Genomic DNA, 17728 nt, shown 5'->3' with positions numbered 1-17728 from the left:
ACGACTGAGCGACTGAACTGAACTGAACTATAAATCTTTGCTGCTTCGGAATAAACCCATTTTGCTGGTAAAATAGCCAGCTTTTTAATTGTTTTAGGTTAACACTGGCATCGTGATCTCAGACTTCCCAGACTGCAGAATTGTGAAAACTAAATGTGTTTTTTAACAACTCAGTATATGGCATCTGGTCATAGCAGCATGAGCAGACTAAGACACCAGTGTATGATGTGTCTTGCGTCAAACAGAAAGTGAAGTTTTTAAAATTAATTTTTACTAAGGTATAATTTACATACAGTAAAATTCATTCTTTCTGAATTTTGACAAACACTTTCAGTTATAGAACCAACGTATTACAATCAAGGTATGAAACAGTTCCTTCACTCCAAATAATTTCCCTTTCCTCCAGCCCTGCTCAATCTGATTTGTGTTCCTTTACTTTTGGAAAGTTTAAAGTTTAATATATTTAACTTCAAATCATTCTCTTTGTTTGTAATTTTTACTCTTACGTAAGAAACATTCCTGCTCCAAGATCATAAAGATATTTTTTAAAGTCTTCTAAAGCTTTTAAAGTTTTGATTTTTTTTTTTCCTGGCCACACCTTGTGGCTAGCAGGATCTTAGTTCCCTGACCAGGGTTTGAACCTGCACCCCTGGCAGAGGTAAGTCCTGACCACTGGACTGCCAAGTGATTCCCTCACTTTTCACTTTTATGTCTTTGATTTCTCTAATTATTTTTTGTATCCGATGTCACTTTGGGATCTAGTTGTAAGGTTTCTGTACAGACAACTGGCACCAGCTATAGAAAAGTCGATCTTTTTATTATTATTAGAAAAGTCACCAAGGATAAAAATAATGGGTTTGACTACTAAAAATTAAAGATTTATGTCTAATCTTCTCCAACAGAGATAACAAAGGGGTCACAAGCAGGGAGAAGATATTTGCAATATCAAAAACTGATGAGAGATTTCCCTAAAGAAAAAGTCAGAGAACTTAAAAGAAAAACAAGCAAGCGCTACAAGTGGGCAGTTTACAGACCTTAGTTGGTCAGTCGGAGAAGGCAATGGCACCCCACTCCAGGACTCTTGCCTGGAAAATCCCATGGACAGAGGAGCCTGGTAGGCTGCAGTCCATGGGGTTGCTAAGAGTTGGACACGACTGAGCGACTTCACTTTTCACTTTCATGCATTGGAGAAGGAAATGGCAACCCACTCTAGTGTTCTTGCCTGGTGAATCCCAGGGACGGTGGAGCCTGGTGGGCTGCTGTCTATGGGGTTGCACAGAGTCGGACACGACTGAAGCGACTTAGCAGCAGCAGCAGCAGTTGGTCACTAAACATAGCAAGAAATGCTCCACCATTCTAGCATTCAGTTAAATTCAAATATGACAAGGTGAGATGCCATTTTAAGTTCATCAAACTAGCAAAAATGGGGGAAACATATGTAATGTCCACTATAATTTTTGTGTGTTTCCTCTTGTGTTTTTTTTTTTTTGAGATGTGCATTAAATAAGAGATATTTGTGATCAGATTTAGCCTTGCCTGTCATCCCCCTACCCCCCTGCTGTCAGTGGCCAGCTCTCACCCGGGCAGTGGAGAGGCCCTTCCCCAGGGGAGACCTGTGCATTCTTCCACTGAGGCTTCCTGACCTACTTTCCCTTTGCTCCCCTGTCAACAATTCTGTGCTAGGAATCTGCTGAGTCACCCTGCTGGTCTTTCTCCCATCTTTCTCCATAGGTCAAAGGTCACCAGGGACGAGGGATCAAGGAGACCCATTTGCTTGAGAGTTCCAAAAGATAAGTGTTTATCCCAGGTACCTTTCAGAAAGAAGGACTCAAAAAGGGAGGTTTTCACAGACAGTCACTCAGGCCTAAACGCCAACAGATGTGAGCTGCACCCACCCCACCCTCTCCCTTCCTCTTCTGTGTACCTGTTACCTGGCTAAATTAAAATGTGCATGGGGTGGGCGTGGAGGAGCAGGTCAAAATGGCAGCAGGGGCTGCTTACCACAAGCTGGTTCATTTCATCATGAATGTTAGAGATGGAAAATGTCTACGTGGATGCTGGAGGTCCAAACGACTGACCAGGCACTTGTTACCTTTAACGTTTCAGGGACAGAGTCTCTTGAAGTGGTCCAAGCAGGAAGGTGTGTGTTCTTCATGCTGGGCTCCTGTCTGGGTGCACCGCCCAGCTAAGGCATGCAGATTTTCCAGGGACCGGCACAGCAGCGAGAGAGCTGCCTCCTTGGGGGTGCAGCCCTTGCCTCGTTTGGTCTCACCTTACCATGTTAACATCCTTATTTAGAAAAGTTGACACATCACTGTAACTACCTTTAAAAGCTGTATCTGGCCAAAGGTGTCAGTCCAATTTCAGATTCTCACTAAAACTGGAGATGGTTTTTTTTCTGGCTGTGCTGAGTTCTATTGCAATGCATGGACTCTATGCTGTTGCATGTACGCTATCTCCAGCTGTGGTGAGAGGGGGCTACTCTCTAGTTGCGGTGCCTAGGGTTCTCATTTCGATGGCTTCTCTTGTTTCAGAGCATGGGCTCTAGGGAGAGTCGGAGAAGGCAATGGCAACCCACTCCAGTGTTCCTGCCTGGAGAATCCCATGGACGGAGGAGCCTGGTAGGCTGCAGTCCATGGGGTCGCACAGAGTTGGACACGACTGAAGTGACTTAGCAGCAGCAGCAGCAGCAGCTAGGGAAGGTGGGCTTCAGTAGCTGTGGCTCCAGGACTCAGTAATTGCCATTCATGGGCTCCAGAGCACTGGGCTTTGTAGTTGCGGCACATGGGCTTAGCTGCTCCGTGGCATGAGTGATCTTAGTTCTTGAACCAGGGATTAAACTCATGTCCCCTGCATTGGCAGGTGGATTTTTAACCACTGGACCGTCAGGGAAGTTCCTGGAGGTGATTTTTTTTTTTTCCTTTGAGTGAAATATCTTCCTCATGAAAGCATAGAGCTCTTATAAGAAACTGAGAATACAATTTTTGGGTTGGGGGTATTCCTTCACCCTTCTTTTCCCAAGGCCAGTCTGACAAACACTGGGGTTACATGCCCTGGGATTTTGTCATGACAGATGACTCAGTTAACCAACACACCGCTCCTCACAGTACGCCTAGAAGCAGGCTCAGTCTTCTTTGGTTCTCGCCAAAGCTGCTTATGAACACAGCCGGGGCAGTGCGTTCCCCCCGCATCTTATTACGGGCTCTAAATGGAGCCTATAATGCTACATGCACCTTGCCTGGGGCCTGGCAGCTTACGGGCTCACATCTGCATGTCTCCAGTTTTATGCCTGCTGCAAGGTGCCTCTGTTGCTGTCTGTCGCCCTGTGTCCCCATTGACGACAGTGACATCTAGAGAAACAGATGTCAGTTGTCAAAGACTGCTGCAGCGCTTGGGAGGCCTGGCAGTAGTATACTGCCAACGAACACTGGATAGCCAGTGTGTGGGGGAAAACACTTGTCACAGATTTTAAAAACGGTCTCAGTGTTTGGCCATGCGTTCCTTCGGTCATTAGGGATGGACCGCGTTTCCAAGGCCCTTCCATACTCAGGCGGGTGTCTCCGCGCAGCAGGCGTCTGCTGGGGGCGCCACGTGCACGTCCCCCGCCCCTTCAGGATCGCGTTCATTGCGTGTTGTGGGGGCGCTTTCCGCCGGCAGCACTCAGTCCATCCGCCCCGCGCGTGGGTCGGTGACGTCACGCCCGGGTCCGCAGCCTTCAAGCACTCCAGCCTCCGGGACCCCACCCGAAGGTAAGCGACACTGGCCGCTTGCGCCGCTGGAGCCTGCCTTTATACCTGGCCGGCGAGGGGCGGGGCCAGCCGGCGGCGCGACGTGCTGACGTCAGACCGGCGAAGGGCGGGGCGAGGGCGGCGGCGTGCGCTCCGGTACCTCAGTCGCCTCCTCGGCGTCATCCCCCTCGTTCGCGTCCTCGGGGCTCTTCTCTTCAGGGTCCCCTCTGCGGCGTCCCGCACCTCAGAGTCCCGTCCCGCCCTGCCCCTCGGCCTCCCTCGGCCGCCCGCCGCCGCCATGGGCCCGCGCCCGCCGCGCCGCCGGGCCGAGGACAGCTGAGGCGCGGCGCGAAGATGGGCAAGGGCGGAGCAGGGCCCGAGAGCCAGCCGGAGCAGCCCGGGCGCCCCGCGCGCGCCCGCCCGCGCCGCCGCGGGGATGCCCGCGCCCGCCGCCGCGCCCTGAGCGCCTTTGTCTGCCGCCCTCAGCACCACTGGCCTCGGGGGCCCGCGCCGCGGCCGGGGGCGCGCCCATGAAGATGGAGCCAGGCCGGCCGGCCTCCCCCGCGGGCGGCCCGGGCCCCGACCCGGAGCCTGGCGGGCTCGGCTCGCCGTCCGCCCCCGCCCGGAGCCCAGGGCTCGGCCCGCAGGACCCCGTGGCCGGCATGGATGCCGGGCGATCTCCGGGATGGGAGCGGCGGCCGCAGCGCGCGGGCCGGGAGCCCGACCCCGACCCCGACTCCGACCCTGACCTGGCCATGCCGGAGCTCGGCCCGCTCTTTTCCTGGACGATGGAGCCGGAGGGTGACGGCCCCGCTCACAGCGCGTCCGTCCGCGCGCAGGACTTCAGCCGCAGCCATCACCTGAGGGGCGAGGTCGACTTCTTCCCCTCCTTCGCGGCGCCCGAGGTGGGCGATCCGGCCCTGGAGCTGGGTCCCGGGGACCCGGACGGGCCCTCTGACTTTAGCCAGACTCATCCCCTAACGAGCGAGCCTGCGGGGTGTCCGGAGGACAGCCCCCGCCTCCGAGCCGTATTCGATGCCCTGGACGGGGATGGGGACGGCTTCGTGCGCATCGAGGACTTCGTCCAGTTCGCCACCGTCTATGGGGCGGAGCAGGTAACTCGCCGCGTGAGGGCCGGGCCCGCGCGTTGGTCGCGGAGTGCAGTGGAGAGGGCAGCCGACCAGGCTCCGCCGTCCCTGGGATTCTCCAGGCAAGAACACTGGAGTGGGTTGCTATTTTCTTCTCCATCCCTTTAAAGAAGTTTTATTCCCGGGAGTCAGTTTCTTTGCCTGCCATCCCAAATCACACAGCTGGATCTTTCCTAAATTGAGGGTAGCTCCTCGCCTGGGGACATGCCCCCTGTCTGCTGCATAGAAGTGCCCCCCGGATGGACAGGTGCCAGCAGGTCTCCCAACTGAGAGCCCAAGTTCGGTTTGGCTGAAGTAATTCACTCCTGTCTGCAAGGGCCAGGCTGCACTTGGATGCTTAAGATCATATTAATAATCTATTTTGAGTGCAGTTACTTCACCATCTGTGGTTGGCTTGTATTCTAGGTAGGTTCGTTATTTGGGAGACAGTGAAAGCTAAAATTGTTCACTTCCTTACCTTCTGTGCCAAGGGAGAGGGATGAGCCCTAGAGCACTGCGGTGAATACAGACTCCACAGAACTCCATCAGGTCCACCTCCACTCTTGTAGGACAGGTGAGGTACTGGGCAAGTAAATAATGCACAGGAAAGGGGGTCCTGAGCCGCTCCCAGGACTGCACTGCTCTGGGAGAAGGTGAGTTTCAAGGTCCAGGCCTTCCCCATCTCAGCACTTAATGAAAGTTCAGGTGGAGACAACAGGGTGGCTGTGTTTTTTTCCTGCTGTTAACCCAGATAGACATCACACAGGTGACAGGTGTTCTTTTAAATACATTGTTCAGTGATGAGACATTCCAAAAGGCTAATCTGCTAGTGCTTGTATTTAACTGACTTTTCACACATGTGAATATTTGTGAAGTGGGCGTTCAGGTACATGTGAGGTACATATGCATGTTTAAGCCAAGAGGTAAAATTGACACCCTGGTATGTAGGGTGTCCGCCAGAACATTAAGAACTTTTATAGAGGATCTCTGTGTCTCTTGAGTATTCATGGTGTCCATTGAGCAGTCATGTAAAGATCTGGGTCATCCTGTGTCAGGGCTCCTTGTTGAATTTTCAGTCTGGACGTGTCCATATGGGTATCCTGAATGTTGACCTCTTGGTCAGTGTGATGCTTGTGTGTAGCTCTGGTTTGAAGACATTGCCCAGAACAGGTCTCCCATCTATTAGTCTAATGGGCAGAGAGAGAGACGTGCCCATTAGACCCTCTCTAAGTCTATTGAGAGAGATTAGCCTGGATTGTGATCACTGGACACTGTCTTGTTTGGTTCGCATGGGTTGTGATCAATGGTTCAGGTGTTTTGACGCTTTTCTTCATTGCCCCCCAGCTGGAGAGCACCTTGGGCATCCTTAGTTGTTTTTCACTAGTACGATGTGTCTTCTCTCCAAACATACGCTTCTTTATCACACCTATGAAGCATGTTAGGGAATTGGCACATTTGTTCTTTACCGTACTCTGACTTTGATGCAGTGCTTTATAGCTTATATGAGGCTCATTTGTGTTTTCCCTGGGTCGTCAGCCTTTCTCTGAGGTGGTCATACGTGGAAAAGATTCATCCCACAGGTGAGAAACTGTAGGCCCATAAAAGTTAAGTGACTTTCCAAGGCCTCACAGATTGTCAGTGTTGGAACAGGGACTTGGTCTTCCCCTCATGACATTTAGATGGCTTCCGAGTTCTTAGTTTTGGTGGCCCTAAACTTTAATCCCACAAAGTTTCATCTTACTGGCTTTCATCATAAAATCATTTTCATTTGGGAACCACCTTTTGTTGTGATGTTATTGTTGATCACAGTGGGAAAAACTTGAGGTTGCTATTTGGGGCTGAGTTTTTTCTAAATATTATTCAGAGTAGAACTGAGTCGACATTCTTTGCTCTGGGAGCTCTTGGTGGAATCTTGAGTTTGGGGGTGAGTCCAGGATGACTCAGGACTTGGTGGGAGTGGGCGAGTGAGGGAGGTCTGCTGTGGCATCGCCCCCTCCGTCTGCTCCCAGGACTGCTGGGGAAGAAGCAGAGTTGGATGTGATCTGAGTACTGGACTTGGACGAGCTTCCTGGGATGGTGGAGGGCAGCTCTTGTTTAGGAACAGATAATTAACAGGGTAGTGAAAGGCTGATTTTTGTGTGTATGTAAGCTTTGCTAGCCTTTATTATGACTCAGACTTCCTTTTCCAAGTCTGGTGTCAGAATACGGCAAAGAGAAGAAATATTCTTTGCTAGTGAAGTGTTTTAGAGAAAAGTGAAGAATTCTACCTTGATAAATATTTTTAATTTTTAAAAATGGAAAGTCTTGGACATACCTAAGAATAGAGAGAAGTCTGGTGAAACCCTCTACCTGCCCCCAAGCCATCGTTCAGTTTCCGAAGTCCTGGTTCACTTGTAAACTCCCTGTTCCCCACCCCCAGATTACTTTTGAAGCACATACCTGACATATCATGTCGCCCATAAATATTTCAGTGTGTATCTCTAGAAGATAATTCTTTTTAAAACATTCATAATTTTTTTAAACTGTAGGAACACACAGCAATAAAGACCATAAGTATTTGTACTTTCTACCTTGAGATTTCAAAATACAGAGTGCATGAGACTCTTAGGTTGGTCACATTATTGTCCTTGATGATAGCAACTTGTTTATTGTCAAATTGTCAAAGGTAGCACTTGCAGTATCTTTTATGTACTCTGTTTATGAAGGAAGCATTTGAATTATTGAAGTGGATTATCTGAATTTTTAATAGAAGTAGTTCCCATTTATAATACAGACGGCTTTTGTGTCCCTGTCTCTTTAGCAGTGTCATGGTGTATTTGGTTCTCATTACCTCATCTGGTGATAGATCAGGTGTGGTGTAATATAATACAGTGTTGGCAGGAATCGAAAGGAGAAAGAACCACAGCGGTGCTTTCTGGTTGTGTGTTCTTGACCAGGAGTTTATAGTCAGATGTGCCCAGGCACTGGTTGTCAAGTTGCAAGAGCTTATCTTTAAGGCCTCGACCATCTCTGAAGATGCCTCGTGGACATGACCCTTTCACGATGAAGGACAGATGCTTTTGTAGTTATCACCAACTTATCGTAAAGAAGAAATTGTAAAATAAACTGTACTGTAAAATAAGAATATTGTGAGAAATGACTAGTTTCTTTCAGTGTTATCTTTCAAAGAAATTCATTATAATAGTAAAGGTTATTTTCACAGGATAGCACTCACTTGGGCATTTAAACAGTCTAGGGTCCTTTCCAGAGAGCTCCGTACTCTGGAGCAGGAACGCCCTTCAGTAACCTTGTGGGCCCTGCCTGTGCTCCTCAGTAAGGAGGCTGCTGGAGGTGGTGTCCACGCACAGGCGTCTCCCTGCTGTTCATTCCTTTTCAATCCTCCACCAGTGGGCACTTGGAACTCCCTGAGGACGTTTGGCCACACCTTTCAGTTGTTTCACTGTCCTTTCCAGTCCTAAGCTTGGATTTGCGTGCGTGTGAGAATGAGCATGTGTGCATGAGCAGGTGCACGTGGGAGCTGATGGTGTATGTGTATCTGGTCCTGTGTGTTGGAGGAATTGCTAAAAGGCAGATGATGTTCCTTTCTGTGCAGTTTTGTTAGGGTCTTAACATTTTTTATGTTAAAAAGTAACACATGCTTATTGTTTCTAAAAATTGAAAAATACAGAGTGATATAAAATCCAAAGCAAAAAATTACCAGCAGTCCCACTAGCCTGAGAAAAACATTTTAGTGCATTTCCTTCCAGACTGTTTTGTGCGCACGCACACATACACACATAATTGTATAGAAGTGCACAACTGAGATCCTATTGGGGAGATGCTAAATTATTTTTTATAGATGTTCATTGTTTAAAAATATGAAACTAAATAAGACCAATAAGCAAAATATAAAAATAGGAGTCACCTATAATTCCACCATCCAGAGATAACTCCTTAAGTATTTAACGTGTAAATCAAAATATATGTAATGATGCTTCATTGTCCAAAAGTGGTATATTCCATGTCTGTTGTTCTGAACCTGCCTTTTGACCTGGTTTTTAAAATTGAAGATCTCAGATATATCCATTTATCCTCAGTATGGGGGGTGGGGTGGGATTGGATCCAGGACTCCCCCACATGGATATCAAAATCCACAGATGCTTCTAGTCCCTTGTATATAATGATGTGGAATTTGCATATAACCTATACACTTCCTCCCATATACTTGATTATTTTTATGTTTTATAATTTTTTATTGAAGTATAGTTGACTTACAGTGTTCTTTTTGTTAATTTTTTGTTTTTTAATTTTTTCCTCCCAGATACTTTAAATCATCTCTGTTTTACTTATAATATTTAATTCAATGTAAATGCTGCATAAACAGTTGTAAATACAGTGTGAATGCTATGTAAATAGTTGATAGCAGGTGGCAAATTCATGTTTTGCTTTATGGAAATTTCTGGATTTCTTTTCCCCCTGCTGAAAGTGATCGTTAGTTGGTTGAATCCATGGCTGCGGAACACACTGATATGGAGGGCCAGCTATGGTTTAATGGAAGCCTGAGTCAGGAAATTGAGAGTCATGTGTGGCATTTTTCCAGTGCAGGCTCTTACATGTAGGAAGAGTTAAATTCCATGTGGACTACACTGACCAGGTTGTAAAGGGCACCAAGTTATGGGTTGCTTCCTTTTCAAACACTTACTTCGTTTAAATTCTGGATACAGGGTCCAAACATTAATTGTAATTGAAATATCAGATAAAAGAGTTGGATACCCACTGAAGACTGTTAGGTGGCCCTTAGAAGTACTTTTATGATAATTGCAAAGTCTCCGCAGCCTAGGTTATCACCTTCTGATATAAGTGAATAGTCATATATAAATTGATTGTATGTGTACCATGATTTTAACTGTAAAAGTTGTCAATGAGAAAGAAGTCTTTAAGGAAATATTAAAAAATTATTTTTTCATTGTGCGAGTGTGTGTTGGGAAGTGGGGTGGTTTTATTTAAAGTACTGGCCAACTTTTCTATTGTTCGTTACTTCAGTTGTTTTGAAAAGTAGTGCCTGTACCCATACCATAAATTTCAAACAGTGTAGAAAAGAATCTATTAAAGAAATTTCATTCTCATATTTAGAAATAAAAATGTAAATACCCTAAATACAAAATATTTGCCTGTTTACTTTGACTCCGTTAAGATTTTAGATCCATAAACAAAATACATCTAAACAAACTCAGATTTTTAGTAAGCTTAAAAACTTTATGAGACATTGAACATGTTCAGATGCTTATTGAAGATGCATTGTTAATTTTTGTTGATATTTGGAGAAATATGTATTAGAACACGCCTATAATCATGAAGATTGGCACTGAGCTTACATCAACATATGATGTGAGTAACCAGGAACTTCCTGGGAAGAGACCTGCACTGATTGCACTGTTCGGAAGTTTTTGAGACTAGTCGACCCCGTATACATGGATTGGTTCCATGTCGTGATTAGGGAGGAAAAGAAATTTCTTCAGCAGGTGCAGTTTTGTTTTTCTGTCTAAATGTTTAATACTTGTTTTTGAAAAATTGGTACTAATATTACTCTGGTTACAATCTCGAGGTGGTGTATTTTTCTCTATTTCAAACCCAGCTCTAACGATAAACCAGTGTCCTGTTTGTGCCGACTGGTCACCTGTCCTGGCTGCAGCAGGCCTGGAGTAGCCTGCTTCCTGCAGGGACATTTTGTGGGCAGGGTGTCCTGGACGGATGCTCTAAATACGAGACACACTGGAGGGCCAAAAGCACTTAGTGATACTAGCTGAAACACAGGAACCACTGTCACTCTGGGTTGTTTTAAGCCCTTTTGCACTGTCTGTATGTTGATCACTAGGGATTTCTGAAGTTGCAGGTGTTTTTTAGCTCTTTTCTTGAAATCTCAGCTATTTTTCTAATGGCCCATGTCTTCAGAAGGATTTAAGGATATACAACTCTTGTAATTCTAGTTTGTTAAATGATCTGCGTTGCTTTTTCTTCTGTTAGATAATTTTTTTTAAAACTTGAACAAAAAGCTTTAGAGTCTTCTGTCCCCACAGGTGAAATAGTCCTGCTGTAGCCAGAGCGCACTTGCCCATTCACGTCCCTGTTCTGAGTGAGGGCGCCACAGTGTGGGGAACTCACCAGTGGTGTTGCTGTCAGGGGCTTTCATGATTCATTGTTCTTTTTTATTTCATACACTTTATTCTGACTTTTCTTTAAACAAGTTTAACCAGGTTAAAACCGAAGACTCCAGTTACGAAAAATGTGCTGGCACCTGTTGGCTGAGCCTGTTCACAGTGGTTTATTTGTTGGGACCAGAGGCGTTGCTCAGAACTGTAAAGACATTTACTGCTGTAAATCACTGGGTCAGTAAGCAGAACAGTGGCTTAGTACCTGCAGTACCGACAGGTATTTTTCTCACTGTCACTAGAAATCCAGGGGTGTTTATAAATTAAGCTTCCTGCCAGTGAACTGATTAATCATATATAGTTTATTTTTAAAATTTTATGATTTATTGAAATTGAAAAAAATTTATTGAAGTATAGTTGATTTACCATGTTAAATGTTAATTTATACTGTACAGCAAGATAACTCAGTAGATATATATATACATACACACACGTATAAATATGTGTACGTGTGTGTATATACACACACGTGTGTGTGTGTGTGCATGCTCAGTTGCTCAGTTGTATCTGACTCTTTGCAACTCCATGGACTGCAGCCTGCCAGGCTCCTCTGTCCATGCAGTTTTCCAGGAAAGAATACTAGAGTGGGTTGCCATTTCTTCCTCCAGGAGATCTTCCTGACCTTGGGATTGAACCCCATCTCCTGCATTGGCAGGCAGATTCTTTACCACTGAGCTACCTGGGAAGCCATTCATATGCACACACATACAGTCTTATACATATGTTCTTTTTTATGTTCTTTTCCATTATGGTTTGTCACAGGATATTGAATATAGTTCCCCTGTGCTATAAATAGGACCTTGTTTATATGTTTATAAAGTGAAATGTAATTTTAGTTTAATTCATAGATTGCTTGAGCCTCAATAAAAGGAAGACTCTGCACTGATGAGATTAGCATTTCCTTTGAAAGCCTACTAAAGTACCTATAAATCCTTCAGCCAGTACGGGTATTTTTCTCACTTGACAAATGAAAGAGAGGCCAGAGCTGTGAGTTGCAGGAGAGACCTGAGCTGAGGGTGGCTGGGCTCCTGGCTCTGGACGAGCTGATGGCTGGCTCTGCCAGGCCCCTGGTGGACCCCTGACCACACCCATGCAGGAGTGCAGTCTTTGTCTGGGAGAAGCGGGAGGAGGCCCAGCCGGCCCAGGGCACCCCTCTGCCTCAAGTGTTCTGGAGTAGAAGCTCTCAATAAGATATCAAGACTCTTGGGACTTTGCTGGGGTCCAGTGGTTCAGACTTTGCCTTCCATTGCAGGGGCTGTGGGTTCCATCCCTGGTTGAGGAGCCAGATGCCACATTCTTCTGGGCCAGAAAACCAAAGCGTAAAAAAGAAACAGTGTTGTACCAAGTTCAATGAGGACTTTAAGAGTGGTCCACGCACGGGAGGGAGGTTCATGAGGGAGGGGCCGTATGCATACATGTGGCTGATTCATGTTGATATATGTGTTAAAAACTAATGCAATATTGTGAAGCAATTATCCTCCAATTAAAATTAAATTTATTTTTAAAAAAGTGGCCTGCGCATGCACGCAAATCTTAAAATCTCTAAAAAGTCAAAGGGAAAGGAGACCAAAAACTGATAGAAAAATGAACAAAAGACATGAAGACATTCACAGAATATATACAGATGGCCCTCAAATATATGAGAAGATGCTTGGGTTCACATATGATAGAAAAGATGAAAATTAAAATCGCCAGGGCAGTTTCTCACTTGTGGCAAATATGGGAAGCTTGAGCACATCTTGTGAGGCCCTCAGAAAGCAGGCACCCTCTAGTATAGCTGTGGGGGTGCAGGGTGGCCCAGTCCTCATGTGGGGAGCTAGGCAGTGTCCATGTGCACACTTGTCCTCCACGGTACAGTCCCACTTCCTGTCGTTTACCCTGAGCATGTGCCTCCACAGATGGCAAAACACCAGATGCACAGGGTGGCTCACTGCAGCACTGTCTGTGATGTAAAATGGAAACAACCGAGACGTCCATCCGGGATGCGTGAGCCAGGGTGCATCCCCTTAGTAGAGAACTGCGCGGCTGTAAAAATAAAAGAGGGAGATTCCTGTGAACTGCCAGAGTTATTTCTCAGATACATTAAGTGAAAAATAATACAAATTAATACGTATAATATGGGGCTTCCCTGAGGCTCAGTGGTGAAGAATCCGCCTGCCAGTGCAGAAGATGTGTGTTCGACCCCTGATCCTGGAAGATCCCACATGCCGAGAGGAGCAACTAAGCCTGTGCACCACAACTCCTGAGCCTGCGCTCCAGGGCCCGGGAGCCCTCGTGCTCCACAGCAAGAGAAGCCACCACAGTGAGAAGCCTTCAGTTTTTTAAGGAATATGTATTTGCTTCTCTTTGCAGAAAGAAACATAGAAAGGATACACTGGAAACTAAAGTAACTTTTCCAAGTAGGTGGGGGCAGGGAGTGAGGGAACTGGGTGGGACTGAAACTTATCTGAGTATGCCTTTTTATATAATTCTGACTTTCTGAGTCATATAAATATTCTACATATTGAAAATATACAACAGCATTGATAGGAAAAAAAGAATAATTGATTTTAAATGGAAGCAAATGAACCTAGAAGTATCAGTATGTTGAATTATTATTAGTAACATAGCCAATAGTAATTCCAGTCACACACAGTAGTACTCTGTATTCCTTTAGTGGGATATAGTCAGAAGAAAAAAAGAATGGCAGAGAAACATACTACAAACTAGGTTAGTTGTTGACGGGTCGGGGTAATTCTGAACCGACTCTGGCCGTGTTTTAGGGTGGGGCAAGTGAGCACCTGTCCTGGTGTTGGGAACCAGGATTTTCTGGGAGAAAGGAGGTGAAACGTAGTGGGAAAGAGGTGGGGAAGGACTGCTGTCTGGGGATCCAGATGGGAGGCATCAGTGTGAATGAGTGGTGAACACACGCTCCTGAGAGTGCTTGGGGCAGTGACACCCCAGGAGGACTGAGTACGTCTGCTCCCTAGATCCTGGCTGCCAAACACCATTTTTCACTAAAGAGATCTGGGATCCTTGGAGAAATGAAGTATTCCAGATTCTGGGCAGGGGAAATTCAGTGTGAGGCTGGATTATCTTGTACCAGAAACCAAGGAAGTGATCAAAAATTGATGGGGACGTGTCAGAAAAAGAGCAGCCTGAATGGGCTTCTAATGGACAGATCTGGGCATTTTGAGCACAGAAAAGAATGACAATAATGGATACAGTGAATTTAGGGAGTCCACGGCAAAGCGAGTGAAAGTCACAGGGGTGCTCCAGAGGGGTGCGTGGGGCTTCTTATGGACACTGCCAGTTCAGGTAGTCTGGAAGATTAGACATTCACCAAGGGAATAGCCGATTCAGGCAAGATCATCAGTGGTGGTTAGAAAGCATCGTGTGAGCGATTGGCTAGTGGGGGGAGGGTATATCCTCACACAGCAGCAACGACTGCTCACAGAGGGGAGAAAGTTCTTTACACCGGAGGAGTCCGGCCCCTCCACCTTGAGCAGACAGTCAAACTCAGACCCGCTTAGACTGTGTGGCCCTCCGTGGGACCAGTGAGAGGGACAGCATGCTTGCCAAAAATGTTTGAATTGAGTTAAGTAATGAGAAAGAATCAGACCCATACTATAGGGGATCTACATGACAGCTGCTTATGCTAGTCAGTCGTGTCCGACTCTTTATGACCCCATGACCTGTAGCCCAGCAGTCTCCTCTGTCTGTGTGATTCTCCAGCCAAGAATACTGGAGTGGGTTGTCATTCCCTTCCCCAGGGGATCTTTCTGACCCAAGGACTGAACTCATGTCTCTTGTGTCTCCTGCACTGCAGGTGGATTCTTTACCTCTGAGCCACCAGGGAAGCCCACAGGACAGCTGCCTGGACCCTTCAAGTGTCAGTGTTCTAGACAAGGTGTCCTAAACAGGGAGAACAGGGTTGCAGAAGACTAAGGGATCATGACCATAAAGCCTGTGGTTGACTGCATGCTGGAGTAAAAGAAAATAAAAACACAAAGGCCATAATTGGGACGACTGGGAAAGTTTGAGTCTAGATGTAACACTTGCTAGTAACAGTGTTCAATTCCTTGGGGTCATAATAGTGTTGAATTCTGGGGAAGGGTCCCCGTTGCCAGGAGGTACAGGCGGAAATGACCAGGCGGGTATCCGGATGTCTGGGGCCGACTTTCAGTGGCGCCACAGGAAGAGCACAGGTGTGGAGGAAGAGACAGCAACCATGAGAAGACGCCAATCACTGCTGACTCTGGGGAGTAGGGTGCAGGTATTACTTGAACTTTTTCAACGAGCTCGGCATATTGCAAACTAAAAACGAAAAATACAGTATGGGAAGTTCATTGATGATAACCTACACTTCATCTTGCAGGAAAGTTAGGTTGTGTGGCTTTCACCAATCTTCAAAACAAGCAACAAAAGGAAACAAAAAGCTCCTGAATTCCCAAACAAGTGGAAAGAACATTACACCTACACAGACAGGTTTTCCGTCTTACTGACTCAACCCCCATTCTGTCACCTGTTGGCTCGTCGAGTACACGGGGTATCAGATGACTCCTCTCTTTGACACAGTGGTTGAAATGGGAAATTAAGGGACTTCCCTGGGGGGGTCTGCACACCCATGGCAGGGGACCCAGATTCGATCCCTGTTTGGGAAGCTAAGATCTTATCTGTTCTACCTGAAAGTTTGAATGCCAGGACTAAAAGATTCTGCATGCGGCAACAAAGGCCTGATGCAGCCAGGTAAATTAAAAGAAAGAAATGGGAAACTAAAATCCCTTTTAAACTAGGGATCAGTTCAGTTCAGTCACTCAGTCGTGTCCGACTCTTTGTGACCCCATGAATCACAGCACGCCAGGCCTCCCTGTCCATCACCAACTCCCGGAGTTCACTCAAACTCATGTCCATTGAGTCGGTGATGCCATCCAGCCATCTCATTTTCTGTCATCCCCTTCTCCTCCCGCCCCCAATCCCTCCCAGCATGAGTCTTTTCCAGTGAGTCAGCTCGTCTCATGAGGTGGCCAAAGTATTGGAGTTTCAGCTTTAGCATCAGTCCTTCCGATGAACACCCAGGATTGATCTCCTTTAGAATGGACTGGTTGGATCTCCTTGCAGTCCAAGGGACTCTCAAGAGTCTTCTCCAGCACCACAGTTCAAAAGCATCAATTCTTTGGCGATCAGCTTTCTTCACAGTCCAACTCTCACGTCCATATATGACCACGGGAAAAACCATAGCCTTGACTAGATGGACCTTTGTTGGCAAAGTAATGTCTCTGCTTTTTAATATACTATCTAGGTTGGTCATAACTTTCCTTCCAAGGAGTAAGCGTCTTTTAATTTCATGGCTGTAGTCAGCATCTGCAGTGATTTTGGAGCCCCAAGTCTGACACTGTTTCCACTGTTTCCCCATCTATTTAGCTGTATGATAAAACCGCATATATATACATGTGTGTGTGCTCAGTAATTCAGTCATGTCCGACTCTTTGCAACCTGATGGACTATGGCCTTTGAGGCTCCTGTCTATAGAGTCCTCCAGGCAAGAACACTGGAGTGGGTTGCTCTTACCTCTTCCAGGGGATCTTCCTGATCCAGGTACTGAACCTGTATCTCCTGCACTGGCAGGCGGGTTCTCACCACGGCACCACCTGGGAAGCCCTGTGTATATAGTTGGTTGTGCTGGGTCTTCGCTGCAGCAGGCGGGGGCACCTTCTGTATGGACGGGGCATGGCTGTAGAGCACGCGGGCTTCAGTTGTTGGAACCCACAGGCTTAGTTGCCCGATCAGGGATCAGACCCATGTCCCCAACACCGGAAGGTGGATTCTTAGCCACTGGAGCACCAGGGAAGTGCCCCATATTCTTATTATCAAGAGATTCCACTCCCCAAAGGGATGTGAATGTCTTGCTCACCCACAGGTTCCCTCAGAGAGAGCCCCTTCCGCTCTCTAGTGACGGTGCTCCAGTGGGGTCAGCCCATGTTTGAACACCTGTGTGGAAGGAGCTTAGAAATGCTCAGGGACCCGAAAACAACTTCCTGTTTTGGGGCAGTTTGATGTGTTTTCTGCTTTGTGTTTTTCTTGTTATGGAAATGGCTGGGTGCTGCTGTGGCGCGCGTGTGTACACATGACGGGAGCTGTGTGAGGTGGTCCCGAGGCTCGTTCACTGTGGGTTTAGGTATCAACACAGTGCAGTGAAATGGACTTGTGTGGGGCTGGTCTAAGCCACAGAGTTGCCTGTTCTCATTGCTGGAAGTGCGGGAAGCCTTCAAAGGTGGTACAGTGTATGTTGTGACCTTAAGTGATGGTCGGCAGTCTGTGTGTGTGGGGGGGGGGGCGGGCTCTTGACGCTGTAGACCACTGATGCATCAGTTGTCTCAACCCCTGCGTGTTGTTCAGTGTTAGCCAGTACCAGAGAGCCTTTGTTTGTGCGGGTTATTTGTATTGATCTTTGCTGTATTAGAAATTGAACCTTAAAAAAAAACCCCAAAACTGTGTCTTTTAATTAATTCATTGAAAACTAATCCATTACATGTTTACATTACTGACATATTTTGGAAAAAAGACTGCTTTCTAAAATAGTGAGAGAGTGGCATTGTTTAACATTGTGGCAAGTCTCCTAAGTGTCTGGCTTGATTGAAGAGAGCTGGTTTCTTTAATATCCGCTTCTGCAAGCCGTATGTCATGTCATGTAGCTGCTGGAAAA

At 46.6% G+C, this 17728-nt stretch overlaps 1 protein-coding gene across 2 annotated transcripts in view; it reads left to right on the top strand.

Moving 5' to 3' along the window:
* Positions 1 to 3871: 3871 nt before the first annotated feature.
* The window catches only part of RAB11FIP3 (RAB11 family interacting protein 3), a 58542-nt gene continuing 44685 nt past the window's right edge, over positions 3872 to 17728 (top strand). For both annotated transcript variants that reach the window (XM_055409021.2, XM_055409022.2), the window contains exon 1: positions 3872 to 4843. In XM_055409021.2, coding sequence (XP_055264996.2) covers positions 4259 to 4843 — 585 coding nt within the window. In that variant the 5' untranslated portion in view covers positions 3872 to 4258. The remainder of the gene's footprint in view (positions 4844 to 17728) is intronic.

The sequence above is a fragment of the Moschus berezovskii genome, chromosome 27 (genome assembly GCF_049115385.1).
Source record: "Moschus berezovskii isolate FMDL1 chromosome 27, NW_MosBer_1.0, whole genome shotgun sequence".
In the NCBI taxonomy this organism is placed as follows: domain Eukaryota; kingdom Metazoa; phylum Chordata; class Mammalia; order Artiodactyla; family Moschidae; genus Moschus; species Moschus berezovskii.
The sequence above is the reverse complement of the archived record's forward strand: the minus strand, read 5'-3'. Positions and strand labels throughout refer to the sequence as shown.